This window comes from Carettochelys insculpta, chromosome 3, assembly GCF_033958435.1.
Source record: "Carettochelys insculpta isolate YL-2023 chromosome 3, ASM3395843v1, whole genome shotgun sequence".
In the NCBI taxonomy this organism is placed as follows: Eukaryota; Metazoa; Chordata; order Testudines; family Carettochelyidae; genus Carettochelys; species Carettochelys insculpta.
This window is the reverse complement of record NC_134139.1, coordinates 204,098,714-204,117,259: the sequence shown is the minus strand read 5'-3', so window position 1 is coordinate 204,117,259 and position 18,546 is coordinate 204,098,714. Positions and strand designations below refer to the sequence as shown.

The 18,546-nt window shown below is 43.4% G+C and overlaps 1 protein-coding gene across 4 annotated transcripts in view; it reads right to left on the bottom strand.

Moving 5' to 3' along the window:
• The window catches only part of FZD3 (frizzled class receptor 3), a 106,660-nt gene that overhangs the window by 42,756 nt on the left and 45,358 nt on the right, over positions 1-18,546 (bottom strand). For 2 of the 4 annotated variants that reach the window (XM_074991458.1, XM_074991459.1), the window contains exons 3-4: positions 9,720-9,916; positions 6,283-7,300 (exon numbers count right to left, since the gene is read on the bottom strand). The exons of 1 other annotated variant lie outside the window; for it this stretch is intronic. In XM_074991458.1, coding sequence (XP_074847559.1) covers positions 6,283-7,300; positions 9,720-9,916 — 1,215 coding nt within the window. The remainder of the gene's footprint in view (positions 1-6,282; positions 7,301-9,719; positions 9,917-18,546) is intronic. One more of the 4 variants, XM_074991460.1, reaches the window with a different exon arrangement.

Here is an 18,546-nt window from a genome sequence, read left to right as displayed (position 1 = left end):
TCCACCCCCAATGCGTGCAGTCCATGTTGTTGACAGGAGAGCAGTCTTGTCAACAACATGCCGTTTTTTGCTGCAGCAAGTTCTAGAATACTTATGTATTTGTGGAGGATGGGATAGGAAGGACATAGCACCTCTGAAGGACAGAAGCTGTTTGTTCAGCTGACAGTGTAGACATAGCGTTTGGGTGATTCAGCTACATTGTTACACATTAAAAATTGCAATTCAATTCAAATTTTCATCTGAAAGTTTAAAAAAAAACAGGTAAAATTAATTATGTACAATATCTTTGTTTTTAACAGACTTACATTCTCCAAGGAATAATATACCTTTACCTGCTAATTTTCTATGAAGAAAGACATACTTGCAGAATTAGAGCTAAAAGATATGACCTTAAACTTAGACAAAAGTCCTGTTAACATCAGTGCAGTATGGGCTGTGTCATATACGCCTCTAATGGTTACATCAGATGATGGATTTAGGACTCCTTGGTGCCATTTCTGGTGTTGGGCCCCCCGTTACTCTGTCCTGTTGCCTGCTCATCAAATTCCCTCTTGTTTGCATACTTTCCATCTGTTAAATTCCCTCTGTTAGTTCAGGAAAACAAGAGATGTAGTATTGCCAAACTCAAATGTTCAAGAAATCATGATTCAGGATCACCAAAAAAAAAAAATCACAAAATTGGCTTGAAAAATCACGAGTCCATGTAAAAGTAATAGATTTGCTATTCATTTGCTTTCTGAGGTTTGAACCTTTAGCAGGGGTGGGGAACCCTCAAGCCTGAGGCTTGCCTAGATCTGGCCCCTGAGGCTCAGGGCTCCTCTTCTCAGCATCAGTGTATGGAATCCCTGAGCCTGGGGGTGTGTGGCTACCCTGCTGAGACTATGGACTGTGAGGGAGAATGGCAGGACTTAGCTGACAAAAGGGCTTAACTGAGGGGATGGGGGCAATCTACACCTGAAGAACTTTGCTGTCTACGTTCAGACTAGCAAGCAGAGGTGGCTAATTGCCTAGAAAGGAAGGGAACAGGTGATCTCACTCATGTGACAGTCTCCATTCTGAAGTATACTTTTACAAAGAACACAATGGAATTCCCTCCACAGGGAAAAGGTATAAATAAAGCCCTGGGGTTTCCTCTATCTTTTGTCTTCAGCCTGCTTTGGAATTTGCCTGGCATCCCAAGAGAGGGAGATACACACCTCTAAATGAAATGAAGAGCCAAGTCAGGGTAAAATCATTCCTAGCTTGAAGTTTTCACCTCATATGAGAAAACCTATTTAGGATAAGAGCTCACAAGTAACTAGATTATTAGTGGAATAGTATATGTGCAAGCTACACAAAAAAAACTTTGTCTTAGGAAAAAAAAACACTCAGCCTCAAGAATCTGGAAATAGACTGACATGCAGTTATTGCAACTGATTGTGCAAATCCAATATTGGACAGATAAGCCATGAGAGAAGCTGCAAACTCAAACACTGCCCATAGATCCTCACCACAACTGTTAACCACCCTCTGTCAAGGGGAAAAGGGACCATAGTAGTGTGTGTGTACATATATATAAATGGAGATACACGTTTCATAGAACTGGAAGAGTCCTCTGGAGGTCATTGAGTCCAGTCCCCTCCCCTCTTGGCAGGACCATCCCTGACAGTTTAAAACAGAGTTCAGCATGAAATTGCAGAGCTAGAATTCATATGCAAACATGAGCCTATCTATTGGAATGGGTCTGAACTGAGACAGGGAGTGGCTAAGCTCAGTACAAAAAATAAATGTTTCTTGTTTGGTGTTCACACATTCTCAAACTGTGGGGAGCCGCATCCCTCCCAACTGAACTGGCCACATAAGCACTGGTCCTCCACATAATACTGTGTACCTGCCAAAACGAAGTTTCTGCTGCATTCATAAGAAACTGGAATCCAGCCCACAAAAGCTTATGACCAAATAAAATTTAATCTTCAAAGGTGCCACAGGACACCTAATTGTTATTTCTGAAATAGACTAACACAGCTACACCTCTGAAATCTGTTTCTCAGTAGCTTTTACCATCCAAGGATAATTCTATTGATTGCTGCTCTGTAAATCTGCTTAATTTAGAGGCCTGGATAGCTTAATTGGGAAAGCCTGTTTAGCTTAAGACAGTTTCAAGAGTTAAAAAAAAACCCTTTCTAACATTCTGTAGGGTCTACAGGTCCTTCAACCCAATTTGATGTGACTAGAATTATTATTGGTCTTCTACTGACAATATAACAATTCCTGCTGAGCTATTATAACATTAATGGTTTCATGGAGATTTGAGTAGCATTTTTACTATATGCTGACATTATTCCCCTGAGCAGAATTTTGCTCACTAAGATGCTACACATTTCCATCATTAAAATACACTTTATAGATTCTGAGTAAGCAATATTCCATGTAATTTTATATATTACAAAACCAAAATAGGGAACGAACGAACAAGTTAAAGAATATTTAGAGAATTTAGATGTATTCAGTTCAGTGGGGTCTGATGAAATTCACCCAAGAATACTTCAGGAACAAGATTAGAGAGTCTTGGAAAAGTTAGGAATTATGTTTGACGATTCATGGATGGGTGAGGCCCCCTGATATCTGGAGGAGGACTAACATAGCCCATTCTTTAAAAAAAAACAGATGGCAAAAAGAGGATCCATGGAATTACAGACAAGTCAGCCAACTGATACATGGAAAGATACTGGAACAAATTATTAAACAATTAGTTTTGAGGCACCTCAAGAAAAATGGGGTAATAAGGGGATGGAAAAAAAAAAACCGTACCAGACTAAACTAGTGCCCTTCTTTGACAGAGTTGCTGACCTAGTGTATGGGTGGAAAGTTGTAGACCTAACGTATCTTGATTTTAAAAAGACTTCTGACAGGCACACCTGACATGCTCAGAAGGGAAATTTGATCTAAAGCATATTACCATAAAGCTGGTAAACAAACGGTTAAAGACAGTACTATGAAGAGTACTTCTCAATGGTTCACTATCAAACTGGGTAAACTCATTTAGCAGGACCCCTGCAAAGGTCTTTCCTGAGTCATTAATGAACTGGAAAATGGAGCAGAAAGTATGCTTATAAAATTTGCAGATAAGCTAGGAGGTCCTACAAACATTTTGGAAGACAGTATTAGAATTCAAAACAATCCTGACAATTGGTCTAAAAGCAACAACATGAAATCCAATAGGCACTTACAGGAAAATAAAATCAAATGTGTTACAAAATGAGGAAAAACTGGCCATGTGGTACCACAGCTGAAGAGGAGCTGGGAATTATATAGGATCCCAAACTGAATATTAGTCAATGTGATGCAGTTGCAAAAAAGACAAGTATTATGGGATGTCCTATATTAGCGAAAGGATGTAAATGTCTCACTCAGCACTAGTGATACTTCAAGCTGGAATGCCTAGTCAAAACCATGGGTGCTGCTTTTTAGGAAAAATGAAGATCAACTGGAGAGTGTCTAGAGGAGAGCAACAGAAAATTAAAATGTTTAGAAAACTTTAACTAGGAGAAAAAGGGTTTAAAAATTTGGGCAAGTTGAGCCTTGAAAAAAAGAAGCCTGAGGGGGCACCAGATAGCGATCTTCAAATACCTGAAATGATGTCATAAAGACAACAGAGATCATTTGTTCTCCATGTCCTCTAAAGATAGGACAAAAGGTAATGGGTTTAATCTACAGCAAGGAAGATTTAAGTTAGATATTAGGAAAAATCTTTTAAACTACAAGGACAGCTAAGCACTGGTATAAGCTTCCCAGAGAAGTTGTGGAATCCCTATCTTTGAGGAGAAAACAACTAAGGGACAGTTTTCGTATACTTGGTCCTGCCTCAGTGCAGGAGGCTGGACTAGATGACCTTTTGAGGGCCCTTCCAGCACTGCATTTCTAGTACTCTAGATCCATGTTGGATAACACCTACACTGATGCCTGGAATTCTCTGGATAGGTGATGTATGCATGTTCCAACAACTGATTCACTGCAATGAAACCTGCAGGCTTTAGATGACTCATGCCTCCTGATACTGGAGGTGGAGAGGCACAATCTAAAGGGGAGGACACTTAACTGCCCCCTCTCTCTTTTGCCTAGAGACTTGCTGCACCCAGTCCAGGACAGCCCACTCTCCAGGCCCCACCAGAGTTATCTGCATGGAGTGGACTCTGTCTTGCTGCTGCTGCACCTCTCCAAGTACATTTGGCCCCTGTTGCTGACAGGCGGGCCTAGGCAGGAAACAGAAGGAGCCACTGAGTGAAGCTGGCTGCTCGGGCTCACTGCCCTTTGTGGCACACCAGTTGCCTGGCAAAGAACCAAGATGGGAAAGTGGCTCACTCAGCCCCTATCCCTAGCAGCCAGGCTTGGGTGTTGGGCAGGAGGCAGTCGGCTGCCGCCACCTGCCATGCTGTGCACAGCAGTGATCCAAAGCAGCTGGTGAGAGAAGTAGCTGTCCCATCCCTTCTGCATTCCACCTGGGGCCCAGCTGCCAGGGACTGGGGCTAAGCATTCCATGGAGCAGGGCAGTGTTAGAAAGACAGAGACCCTCTGCCTCCCCTCAGTAGACCAAGCAGAAATCTGGGGGGAGGCACTTAGACCCACAAATTCTTCCAAACATTGCTGGAGCTGCAAACACACAAAAAAGTGTAACAGCTCCAGCAAGTGAAACAGAATACACCCATTCATGGATATTTCCTGCTATAAAAGTGCTCACACATTAGGTGGAAGGGAGGAGTAATCACCCTAACAAAAATGTGAGAGAAAACAATAAAAGATTACCAGTAGCAAAGGAATATCATCAAGCCATACAAAGCAGGCAAAACTAAGTGATGTTTTTATGGCACTAAAACATCTAGCTGGTATTTCAACTGCTTTAGACCTGAACACTGCTATGGCATTCATACTAGTATTAGTACAGGCACCTGATGAAATTCACATTATATAACCCTCCCTGCTTCAAACACTGTAAAGTGTTGTGAAATGCTTTCAACTGAGATGAAAAACAGAGATCATGGCTTAGAAGCGAACATTCTGAATGCTTTAGAAATTCAATATTTTCCACAACCACTTTAGCACAATTAAAAAAAAAAAAAAAAAAAAAAAAGGCTTCATCTGATCAACTGCTCTCTCAGTGCCAGATTTTCCTCTTTTTTCTATATCTAATTATGCCACCACCAAACTGGTATAGCATAGTGGACTGTCTGGCATCTAATTTTCTCTATGGTATTTACTTACATGGTAGCTTTCAAAAATAGAAGTAAAACCAATTCTTTAAAAATAAACCCGATGAACTACAAACTGACATTTTGTACAAGTTATTTCAGCTACTTTTTAAAAATTGTTTTTGATACATATGTGTTTCCTGACAGTGACCTGGAAATCTATGGCCTAAATCGGCTGCTTTCAACCTTTCCAAACTACTGTATCCTTTTCAGCAGTCTGATTTGTCTCACATGCTCCAAATTTTGCCTATCTTAAAAACTACTTGCTTACAAAATCAGACATAAAATACAACAAAGCATCACAGCACTAAAAATTTGCTTACTCGTTCATTTTTACAATTATTATTATAAAATAAATTAATTGGAATATAAATATTGTATATACACTTGTATATAATAGAGTGGTATAAAGAAGTCATTGTCTGTACAAAATCTGAGTTTGTATGGACTCTGCTAGTGCTTTTTATGTAGCCCATTGTAAAATTAGGCAAACATCTAGATGAGTTACCGTACCGACAGGGCTATGCAAAACGCAGTTGAGAATCACTAAAACTTCATTAGATACAGACACAGAAAACCACAAACCATTTAAATTTTTTAACAAGCAGACTGATGATATCCTGTTGCACATCACACCTCTCTTAGGGCAAGGCTTGAAACAAAAAACACTTGTTTGTAATTCCCCCTTCAAATATAAGCCCTAGTACCTCTCTCTTGGAATTGGTACAAAAATGCTCCTTCCTCTGTCATAAAAAAACCCTCAAAAATAACAATGAGAAAAGCATTATAAATCTCGTTGTCTATAAAACAAAAAGGTCATAGTTCTCCAAGGTTCTGCCAAAGGTGCACTGCTCATTTCCTACACCCCCATACTTGTCTTGTAACAGACTTTTTGAAGATGAATCAAATGCATTGTTCAAAGAACATAACTAATGGCAAGATCCCTCCCCCCCGGAGCAGCAGCTGCTTTTTAGCAATACATGGCAGTTAATTCCCTACAGTGTCTCCTCCCTTCACATCTTTGTATTCCTGAATATCCAATTACCAGTTTCCTCACCTGATATGGGCACGGGATGTGATATTCTCTGCAGCGCTCTTGTATCCATGTTGTCTCCCACACACCTCGGAAAGCCTGCTCATAGAAATAGCAGCCAATTACAACCAAGAGTGGAACGAGGTACAGAACACTGAACACTCCAATCCGGATCATGAACTTCACCAGCTTGTCCTGGTTCTCTTTTTCTAATGGGATTTCAATGCGAACCCGATTGAGAGAGATAATGCCAGCTAGCAGCAGAGAAACTCCAACCACAACATACAGGCAGAGAGGGGCAAGAACAAAATATCGTAATGCATCCACATCATAGAGGCCAACAAAACACACGCCACTAATATTGTCACCTTCAATTTTATTCATTGCTAAAAGGATGATGGTTAGAGTTCCTGGAATGCCCCATGCACTGGCATGGAAGAGCAATGCCTTCTTCTCAATTGCTTCACTGCCCCACTTTGGCACAGCTGCCAAGAACCATGTGATGGTAAGAATGACCCACCAAACACTGCCAGCCATGGTAAAGAAATACAGTACCATAAAAAGCATGGTGCAAGCCTTGTTATGAGAGCCCTGTGTCACTGTGGAAGCCTTGTACTGGGCAGGGCTAGATGCATTGCATGCTACTCGGTCCTCCAGCAAAAAGCCAATGAAGAAAATTAATGACACCATCATGTAACAGACAGCATAAAATATAATGGGTCTTTCAGGATAGCGGAATCTTGTGACATCAATCAGAAAAGTTAAAAAAGTAAACAAGGTAGCAGAAAGGCAGACGATGGAAATCACTCCGATGAAGTATCGGGCAAAGGAGAGCTCTTCACGTCTAAAGTACATATTTGGACAAGGAGGGGAACAGTCTCGTACCCTCAGGAAAGAATAACCCAGATCCGGGTCTATTTTCAATTCCCGGGGACACCAAAAGCCATAGTCCCTCTGCACTGCCACTGGGGCCTCTTCTGTGGGCTCTCCAGCTAAATTGAGATCTATGAGACGAGGATATGGCTCATCACAGTCTGGGAATCTGAAAGGAAAAAAAAAAAAAAAAAAAAAAAGAGAAATTATATCATTCTCTCTCTGTATGTCTCTATACTCTGGCTGGCCTCTTCTGCATTACCTCTCTAGCTTTACAAAACAACAACTGGATGGAAATAAAGAATCTACACAAAAAGGTAATCAATGGATCACATGACCAAAAATTTGATTCTCCCTCTGTACAGTCAGATTCAGCACAGCACTTAAGTTGATGACTAACATTCAGTGGGAGTAATTCCATAATGGAAACTCAGCAAGGCTTCTCACATACCTAGCACGTGCATAAACACTCTGCGGAAGGGGAACCTAAGCTCAGACAGGGAGTTTAGTGCTGTAGACACACAAGATGCCATGTCTCCTGTCAGGAACACTTTACAGTGCTTGTAAAAGTCATTGCTTTAATCTGCTAAAAAACAATAAAATTTCATGTTTTAATTTTTAGTAAGTTGCCACGTAGTATACTGGTGTAGTTAAGGCAGAGATTTAGCTTTGCATTTAATAGCAGTTTATCATTACTGAACTATTCTTGATCTTTCTTAAACTAAAAAAAGTATGTTCTTCTCTCTAATTTCCAATGCTGCCAGGTCAATTTTATTGCAAGTCGTTCAACTCTTTAAATCTGGTACATGATTGCCCCATTCTCACCTTCTCTCCTGAAAGTTCCTTTGTCCGGGAACTTCCCCCTTCTTTCACTGAGGTGGGTACCAGGCAAGACAGTTGCCGTTTGACAGGAGTCCGTGCAAGTAGACTGCAGATACTCCGGTAGCAAGGCTACCTCGTATTACGGTCACCAGCAGTGCTCCCTGTAAGCCGAGCATTCAGGAGGCTACCCAAGAGCAATTCAAATGCTGTCCAGCTGATTAGCAGAGTGCCAACAGCTGGAAGCATGTGTTTCAACTGGTGGCGCACATCTGCATATGCCTCAATAACACAATTTATTACATGCATCGAAAAAGTTACAGGGAACATTCATCACTAACTCTCACCATTTAAATAAGACTAAAGCCGCTATGGTTAGGTATCTAGGCAGACACTGAGGAAACAAGGAAGTGGAACAGAAGAAAAGCCAATGAATGGCAGCAGAACATGGTAAGCAAGAGAGTGAGCACAGATACTGGAATGTGAAGAACCAGGCACAGAAGAGCCTGGGACTGGTCAGGGTAATACTAGTGCAGGAAAGGGCTGAGGGCATTCATGGGAAAAATGTGGTAGACCATGAAAAGCAGGAAGGCCACTCAAGAGGACAATTAGAGTAGGGGCTGAGAAAAGCAATAAAGGAAGAGGGAAAACTAACTAAATAAGCAGCTTCCAAGTCTGGAATCTAGGAGAGAGTAAGTGGAGTCCTCCCTTAAGTAGGATGGTCAAAATTATATGTACTTAAGATTCCATTTTGGACCTGAGACACATGCACACTTTATGGGTTGGCTCAAAAGCTGAAAGACGGCAGTTAAAACAACCACACCATTTGAGGATCTGACTCATGACGTGTGTGTTTGGACTGACAACAGTGTTCATGGTATTACTGTACTTGCAATAGTAGCATGGGAAATAGAAAGCTTAAAAAACAATCTTTTGGGAAAATCAGGAATGAGTCACCCAAAAAAAAGAGTGAAACTGGCGAAGAATTCTCAGCCTAACTCCATAGGTAGACCAATACCACTTTTAAATGAACTAAAGAACAGAGAGATTACAAAGAAGAGGGTACATGCCATCAAAAGCAGCTTGAATAAAAGTACTCATTGATATTTTCAGTCTGCGGATGCTGAGTTCTACTCTGAAACAGTTTGATCATCATCTCCTCACAACAAGCTACAAAGCTACCTCCTTAAAGTAACAGGGAAATGTTTTCTTTGCATTCTCTCCAGGGATGCTTGCTTTTTCAAATAAGAAGTTGAAGGTTCTTTTAAATAACATTTTACTCTCCCATTAAACGTAATAGAAAACTGTGCTTACCTCAGTACAGTACAGTTTGTAACACTGGTTTTTAAAGGTATCAAATGTTACCTATGGCTGCCTAGCACAGCTTTAACCAGACTGGTGCATTGGGCAAACACTCTGTGCGTGCATGTGCGCGCACGCACTCAGGAGGAATAAAAAGGAACTGTCTTATTAATTCCCTTAAAAATATGAACACCCAATTTACCCCCGTCACATATAAATGTTTTTGGGGGATGGGGCTTTTTGTATATGTTTGGTAATGAGAGAAATATGAAAGTAGTTTCCTTCCCAGGAAATGGGCTGATACCACACAAAAGGAAGGAAAATAGGACTATTGTTTGTAGTGGAAAACATATTGCTGGGCTGGAAAAGAGACATTTTAAAACATCCTGGAACACATTAATTTTTTTAGATGGTGGTTCTTTTTAAAAAAAAAAAAAAAAAAAAAATCCACACACAGATTTGCTGACCTGCTGCATTCCATATCCTCTGGCCAAGAGACACCAAACATCTCCATGAGTTTGGAACATTCGCTGTATGCACGTTGACAAAGCCTGCGACATGGGAGAATTACACGTCCATATTCCATACAGACTGGAGCATACAGGGCACATAGAAATGGCCGGAAGTCCCTGGAGCATTCCAAATTGACCATAGGATGAAACGGCTAGAAAACAAAACAGTAAATTAAATAGCAGCAGGCTCCAGCTTTGTGGAAAACATCAGTAGTAAGCCATATGTGGTCTTATGAATATGCCAGCTTTACCATCATTCTCCCAAGCGAAAGCTACCTTATGGAAGAAGTTAGGAATGTCATAAAAGTGATCATATGTCAGACTTCACTTAGTGGAAACATAAGCACTAAAAAGAAGTTCCCATGTTGTGCAACAGTATATCAGTCTCTTATAGCTTGTCTTTAATTAGGTGCCAAGCTTTTCAGGACAGAGACCATTTCTAATTATGCTTACACAGAACCTAACTGTGTAGATGCATGGTGCCTTTGGACACTGCTACTAACCTATACAGTGAATATGGAACAATAGTGAGAACCATATATTTTATGTTTATGTACACACGTGATATAAAATGCACAACAGCTGTTCACTGTGATACAGCTTTAATGACCTTGTATTGCACTTTTTGTTTAAACAAAAAACCCCACAAGCCACACTTGCAACTGATCTTGTATCAGGCTGTTCAAACTCAGCAGACTGCTTGTCCACTTCATTCCTCCATTCTGGCAAAAGCACACCCCAATTTGGCCATGCGGAAGTTATGCAACCACCAATATACATCAATAAAAGGAATATTTTCCTCACTGAGGGCCATGCTGATCATGAAATATCTCCTTCCATCTTCCAGAAGTACACTTCACAATCACCCTGTACCAGCTCAGGCAATAGTTAAATCTGTCCTTGCTTCTGCCCAGATATTTATTACATTGCTTCATGAGCATGGGAAGAAAAGGAGTCTTGAAAATCACAACTATCCTTGCAATCTCATTTATATCAATAGGATAGCTTCAGAAAGATGTCCCTTCTCTCAACCTTCCAAAATGTCCTATATTCCCAAAAATGCCAGCGCCGTGGACTTTTGCTGATGTCAGTAAATCATCCAGAGTGATCCACCAACACTTGCATAACCACGGAAAAATATCCCTTTCTGTTTACATATGTACAGGAAAGGTCAGAGGACCATTATCAGAATACCCATCTTATCTATCCCCTTCACCACAATCAGGAAAGCCCATTGCCTCAAATCCATCTATTGTTGCCTATACATCATCCAGCATGACATCCCTGAGGAGCAGGACATGCTTAATTGCCATGCACACTGGGGTGGTAATGAATTTCCAGCTTCAAAAGGAGGGCCCACTGTTTAGAAGCAATGCAGAGTTACAAGTTTCCAGACATTGATTGTGACCCGTTTTTCACTGTAAAAGCAGCTCCCATTTTATTCTCTGTGTGCTACGAGGCTGGGGTGAGCTCATAATATAACAAGTATGTGGTCTTCTACATCCAAAAGTTCTGGAGTCACTGCTGTTTCTCCCAGGCTTGCATCACAATTCACACCTCCCCCTTATGTTGGTAGAGTAAAAGTCTGGTCATCTGGCACACAGACAATTGGCATGCAGTGGGGCTGTTGGAGTAGGGCCACCAGCCCTGCTCCAGTATCCAGCACATTTGATTATCTGGCACCCTCACTTCCCCAGGGTGCCGGATAACAGAACTTTTACAGTAGTACGGTCCCCAAACAACAGATCAATCCTGTACAGTTGATCACCAAATACTAAAGCTATTTCATTACTTTTACTACAGTATTCCCTAATGGTTAACCAAAAGTCAAGGCCCATTGTGCAAGGCACTATATAAAAACAGCAGAAGAAAGCTCCTGACTCAATGAGCTTGTAATCTATAACAGACCTCCCTTACTCTTTGTGAGATGGAGGAATACAGGGGTCAACCCTGACAGTTCAATTTCGCACGTCACCACTAGACACGCAAAATCCAACCCCAGGAGATGAAACCTAACCGGGTGGATCTTCTGTTTAGCGAAGACATACCCTAAGACTGAGTAGGGGGAAGGAAGAGGCCCAGAGGCTGCTGAGCTTGCAAGAAAAAATTATTAGAAGTACTGTTGGGTAAGAAATTGCATGTAAAGTTTTTTAGAGTATTGGGTGGTGTGTTTTGTTTTATTTTGCTTAGTAACTTATTTTAGGCCGCGTCTACACGTGCCGGCTACTTCGAAGTAGCCGCACCAACTTCGAAATAGCGCCCGTCACGGCTACACGTGGCGGGCGCTATTTTGAAGTTGACATCAACGTAAGGCGGCGAGATGTCGAAGTCGCTACCCCCATCAGGAGATGGGAATAGCGCCCTACTTCGACGTTCAACGTCGAAGTAGTGAACATGTAGTCGTTGCGCGTCCCGCAACATTGAAATTGCGGGGTCCGCCATGGCAGCCATCAGCTGAGGGGTTGAGAGACGCTCTCTCCAGCCCCTGAGCTCGATGGTCGCCGTGTGCAGCAGCCCCTTAAAGCTCCCCGCCCCCTGCCTTCCTGTGCAGGAAGCTGAGAGAGCGTGCAGGCGGCAGCCCAGCCACGCGGCCAGCCTGCACGTTCCTCTGCAGCCAGAACAGCCGCCCACCGCTGTGATGGCTGCCCCCCAAGCCCCCAAAGCGCCCCCAGGGCACCCCCCACAAGGGGAGCCAGGGCTCCCAGACCAGCAGCCAGGCTGGGAAGCGGCAGCGGGGCCCCTCCTGGACGAAGGCTGAGCTTCGGGACCTGCTGGGGCTCTGGAGTGAGGAGGAGGTGCTCCAGGTAATGGGGAGCAAGAGGCGGAACGTGGATGCGTTCACTCGGCTGGCCGAGGGCCTGGCCGCCCAGGGTCACCCTGCCTGCACTCCGGATCATGTCCACAGTAAAGTGAAGGAGCTGCAGCAGGGTTACGCCTGGGCCCAGGATGCGGCCGGCCGATCTGGGGTCGCCCTCATCACTTGTCCCTTTTACAGGGAGCTCAGGGACATCCTGGGCCCCCAGCACACCTCCTCCCCTCTGGCCACGCTTGATACATCGGCCGACGAGCCCCAGCAGGCCCCAGAGGCGGAGTCCACCCTGGAGGTAAGCCCCGCACCCCGGGGGCCCCACCAGTTGGTGCTGGTGGGGTAGCTCCACAGCCGGCAGCGTATGAGGCGGGGGGGGGCGGGCGGGGTGCTGCAGGGTTGGGGGTTGCATCCTTCTGCCCTGCGGGCAGCTCCTCCTCTGTGGCAAGGATGTCTCAGCTGCCTCCTGCATGGCATGGAGCAGGGCGAGCGCTGCTCCTACAGGGGCGGCTGTGTGGACCTCTGGCTGCTGCTGGGGGTCCAAGACTGTGTCGCTCGAGGCGTGCGTGCCTATGGATCTGCAGACCGCGTGCTGTGCAGGCTGAGTGTGTCTGGGAGGGGCCCTTTTAGGGAGCGGCTAGCTGTTACCCCGGAAGCGCTAGTCCGCCCTGTGACCCTGTCTGCAGCTGTTCCTGGCACCCTTATTTCAATGTGTGCTGCTTTGGTGTGTAGACGTTCCCTCGCAGCGCCTATTTCGATGTGGTGCTGCCCAACGTCAACGTTGAACGCCGACAGCATCAGCCCTGGAGGACGTGTAGACGTTATTCATTGAAGTAGCCTATTTCAATGTCGCTACATCGAAATAAGCTATTTTGATGTAGCGTTCACGTGTAGACGTAGCCTTGATCTGTTATCACTTGCAATCACTTAAATCCTACTTTTTATACCTAACAAAATCATTTCTGTTTATTAATAAACAGTGCAAATAATAGTTGCCCAGGGTGGGGGGGGAAAAACAACAACAGCTGTGCACCTCTTTCATTGATAAAGGTGGCAAATAACTTAAGAAAACAACAAGAAGTCCTGTGGCACCTTATAGACTAACATATTTTGGAGCACAAGCTTTCGTGCCCAAAGACCTACTTCGGCTTATGCTCCAAAATATCTGTTAGTCTATAAGGTACCACAGAATTTCTTGTTGTTTTTGAAGATACAGACTAACTTGGCTACCTCTCTGATAAATAACTTACAAGATCACTCTGTATAAGCTTTATGCATAGTATGACCAATTTATTTAGGGTTTTGGTCCCAATGGGGCCAGGTACATGGGTGCTGCGTCAAGTCCATTGAGAATTCACAGAGCTGAGTGGATCTCAGCGTCTGTGTCACTCTGCTGTGGGCTATGAGAGTCCCAAATCTATGCCTTTGTTGGAGGAGACCACAGATTCTGGCTCAGCAGAACAGGGTGGTGGGCTTTTGTAAAGGGTACGTAGGCAACTTGATGAGTAGTAGGATCACCACATCAGATGAGTCTTAAAAGGTGTCTCTGTGACTGACCCCATCACATTCGATACAGACACTTTGGTTGTGCAAACATCAAAAAAATGCCCTGTCCTGTACTTAAAACTGACTGCTAATTAGTTTTGCATTCATGTTTCTGACAGTGAGGGGACAGCAAAAACATAGTGCAAAAAGGAGTAGTTAATGGGATGGGACAAAAGGATTTATAGGCATTTACTCCCAAACTTGATGGTATCTCATAATAAGCCATAAACATTGCCTATAATTTAGTGCAGTGGTTTTCAACCAGCATGCCATGAAAATTTCATCGGCGTCAAGGGCAGGTGGTAACTGATAACATTTCACAGCACACTTAGATGACTTCATGCCAGTTGAGGGCTCAAGCAGCAAGGATGCCTGAGTCCCAGCTTGCGTGGAGTCATCCATTTCCCTCGCACAGCCCTTTGCAAAGCCTCTTTAAAGGGGAAATTGCCTGAGTTCCAGCTAGCATGGAGCTGGTCAGCCTTGGTGCGTGAATCCCCAGCCAGCCCAAGGTCATCAATTCTCCTCCTCCCCTGCCGTGACTCTGCATTTATGAGCAATCAATTCAGCCGGAAAAAGTGGGTGTGCCGTGGAATTGTTTGTGTCACTTAAGCATGTTGTGTTGATGAAAAGGTTTGGAACCACTGGGTTAGCACACCAGACGGTTGTATACAGCACACTCTCTCAGTTTTGACAAAAAGTTTTAAGTTCAACGTTGTTAAAAGGCAGCAAATACACATTTAATTATGCATATAGCACTATCAAGAAAAGCCATCTGTTCAAAACAGAACTCCTTTCTCACTTAATTTTTAAATTCTTCAATTCTGATTAGAGGTACTGAAAAAGGTACTTAATTTTTAATTTGCACTTCTGCTAAATATGGTCTTTATACAGTATTTTAGGGGCTGCTGAATGCCAATGATAACCACTTTAATTTGCAAAGATAAGTGTTAGAGTTTTGTTCAGCCAGCTGAGACTCCTCTTCTCACTCTACACCCATGCTCAGATGGGCTCTTGAGAATTCCAGAGTACCATGGGCGAGAGGGGTGGAAATCTACAATTGCATCCAATTAAGATCAAATTGGTATTCACTGAGCATTAATTCATACAGTGTTAAATCCAGGGGTTGAAAAAAATCCACTTGCCCAAGACCAGTAAAAATCTTTCCTTGATAAGAGATAGCAACTTCTGAAGACTTAAACCGGCCATTTAAAATAAATCATCTAGCACTTATGACTATAGGTAACCTTCAAACATGATCTGTGTGTAACCAGTGTCATGTCTAAAGAGAGCCTCAGTGTGCAGTGACTACTGACTGGGAGAGGAAAATCTACTACAGAATTGGGTGGTGGGGAGAGATGAGTAAAGGCTGTTACCACCTCTTCCTCCAGCAATTGAGGGTATCACTCCTGGAACCACTCCAGGACATAGCTCTCTGCATGTCATAGCCACCCACCAGCACTACCCACTGAAATAAAGAGGTCTGAAACATAAGCACATATTGATCACAGGACTGATAAAAGTAGTCAAGACTTTGCAAATACAAAGCAAAATGAAACCGTGAGCAAGATACAGGCCCTGCTTATAGAACCTGTCAGGACCAGGGCTGAATTGCAGAATCACTCATACCTAAGAGGTACTAAGCACCAGTCAAACACATTCCAGAGCATTTCCCACAGCTAACAGGAACATACCGACCCAGATTCAGATCAGGGTCCAGTGCAACAGTCTAATAGATAGCGACGTTTTGATCAAAACCACCATTTACAGAGGTAGTAGCTAGGAATGGTGGCATCCTAATACATCAGGACTGATGTGTAACTTTTCATATCTATGTATAAAAATGTTTCTTGTAAGGGCTGTCCTTGTCCAGCCTAAGGTGCAGTGGAAAATCCCACCACTGACTATGCTGAGTCCATTACAAAAAGCACATATGTGCAAGTGTATTTGTAGTCACTGAGCCAGGATGCTTTGTTGACAATAAACCTGACTGGGCCCCTTTCCACCTTATCATATTTTGTGGTCTTTATGGAGGTTCTCTCAGGATTTGCTGTGCTGACTATCTGCACAGAGTCAGGGCAGCGTATAGAGGAAGTACATGCACATAGTTGAATGGTTATCATTTGACAGAGTAAGAACACCACAGCAGTGATTTCTGACCACCACCAACAGAGAGGAAAGCATGTAGCTCATTCCTGCTGACGGAGTCACCCTAGTAGAGGATTCAATGAATTTGAGGGATGAACGGGGAATAGTATTAACCTGATTTATTTTTGGAGAATCCCTACTATTATGATGGAGGAAGGAAGAAATATGGATTATCTGGCATTTGTGTGGGGGAGGAGGGGGTGGCAGAGAGGTGGAGGGAAAGTGAGATGAGCCTGGAATTAAAGGGGGATGCAGTTCAGCCAACAAGACATGAAAGGTCTTCAGCACCATAAACAGCAAGGAATGCCTAGAAAGCAGATGGGCCAAAAGGGCACCACTGTGTTTAAGTCTGGAAACTAGTCTTGGTCCACAAACTTGTTGGTGTTTGGTAAATTTTTCAAGCCCCCTGGTTAAGTTGTTAGGGAAGAAATACACTTGAAAATCTGAATACCAAAAATGAAAAGCTTTATTACTGACAGGATAAAAATGAAAAAGCAGTCATGTAGCACTTTAAAAGATTAACAAAATAAAATATTAGGTGATGAGTTTTCCTGGGACAGACCCACTTCTTTATGCAGTCCGAGTCATACAGGTAGTGATGCATCTTGAAAGCTAACATGTTAGCATACTGTGTTTCAAATCACCTTCTTGCCAATCACTCAGTAACGAGTAGAACGTCTGCATGTCACCCTTCTATTTGCGAGTCTGTTAGTGGCTGATCAGCCCAATTCTGGAGTGGCAGGTCTTTCACAGAAGGGGCAAGTGTTAGCAGCTGTTGGAGGGGTGTGGGGCATTTTTGATGCTCTTTTCTTCTCCACCTCTCCTTGTCTGCGCTGTGGCAGGACCTCTCAAATTGCGCCACCCCCGCATGGATTATTGTTCTCTGCCGGGGACAGTCTTGGGCAAGGTCCTCCCAAGTGTTGACACCGATGCTGCACTTTTTCCATCTGTGCCTTCAGCGTGTCCTTAGATCACTTCCACTGACACCCAAAGCTCCTCTGTCCTTCCTCTAATTCAGAAAACAGAATCTGTTTTGGGAGGCGCTGATCAGACATCCGAACCGCGTGACCAGTCCCACAAAGTTGTCGATGAATGATAATGGCTTCAATACTGATCGTGTTTGACTCTTCCAGGACACTAGTGTTTGTGCGCCTATCGTCCCAAGAGATATTTAGGATTCTCTTGAAGCACAATGGTGATGATGGGGGGCTGAGGAATATTTCAATGGTTTGAGCATTGGCCTGCTAAACCCAGGGTTCTGAGCCCAGTCCTTGAGGGGTCCATTTAGGAATTGGAGACAAAACAGATTTAAAAAAAAAAAAAAAGTCTGTCAGGGATGCTGCTTAGTCCTGCCAGAGGGTAGGGGACTGGACTCAGTGACTTCCTGAGGTCCCTTCTGGTTTTAGGAGATGTGTATCTCCACATATTATATTCTTCAAGTGACGCTTGTATGTTGTCCAGGTTTCATAAGTATATAGCACAAATTGCCTTAATATGCAACATTTCAAACTCTGCAGAAAGCTTATATAAGTATGAACCAGCATAGTTTAAGACCATGGTGGCCAGTATACTTGTTCACCACATGTGGCGAACTGGACACTGCAGTATGGCAAAATGTGGCTCCTTAGAGCCACACACATGGAGCGTCCTCCACCCACTCTGTGCATGCAGCTCATCACTTGGTGGGACATGGTGTGTGGTGGCAGCTGCAGCTACTCCTGTGGCTCTGGCACAGAGCTTTGCCATGGGGCTCTGGTGAGTTGCTACATTTTGGGTGGGGTGGGGGGAGGGTTGGCAATCCTTTAATTTCTATTGAACACCACTGGTTTAAGACATAAGGAGTTTTCAAATAGCTTCTTTAAATTTCTCTGTTCATATAGATGTTAACCAAAAAGTGCTAAATTCATTCACTTCAATACTTTTATTCCCACCTAAGTTAGTGGCAACTTTGGCCTAATGAATTCAAAGCTATGATTTTGCAGCATCCTCCACGCAAGTAATTAAGGAATAAGTAATAAACCAGTGAAACTAAATGGACCAGCTTTGAGTCTGTCCCACAAAAGCCCATCACTGAATAAATCGTCTTTAAAGTGCTACACTTCTGCTGCTTTGTTTTGTTGTAGTACAGACTAACATGGCTACCTCTCTGGTACTGTCCTTATTACAGGAATTTCCTATTGCTCATTAGGAAGAGCCATCAAAACTAAATGCATCATCCCATACAAAAAGACTTCGCTAACTGCCCATGCACCCCCATGAACAGGCTACATGCAAAAAGGACTTGTC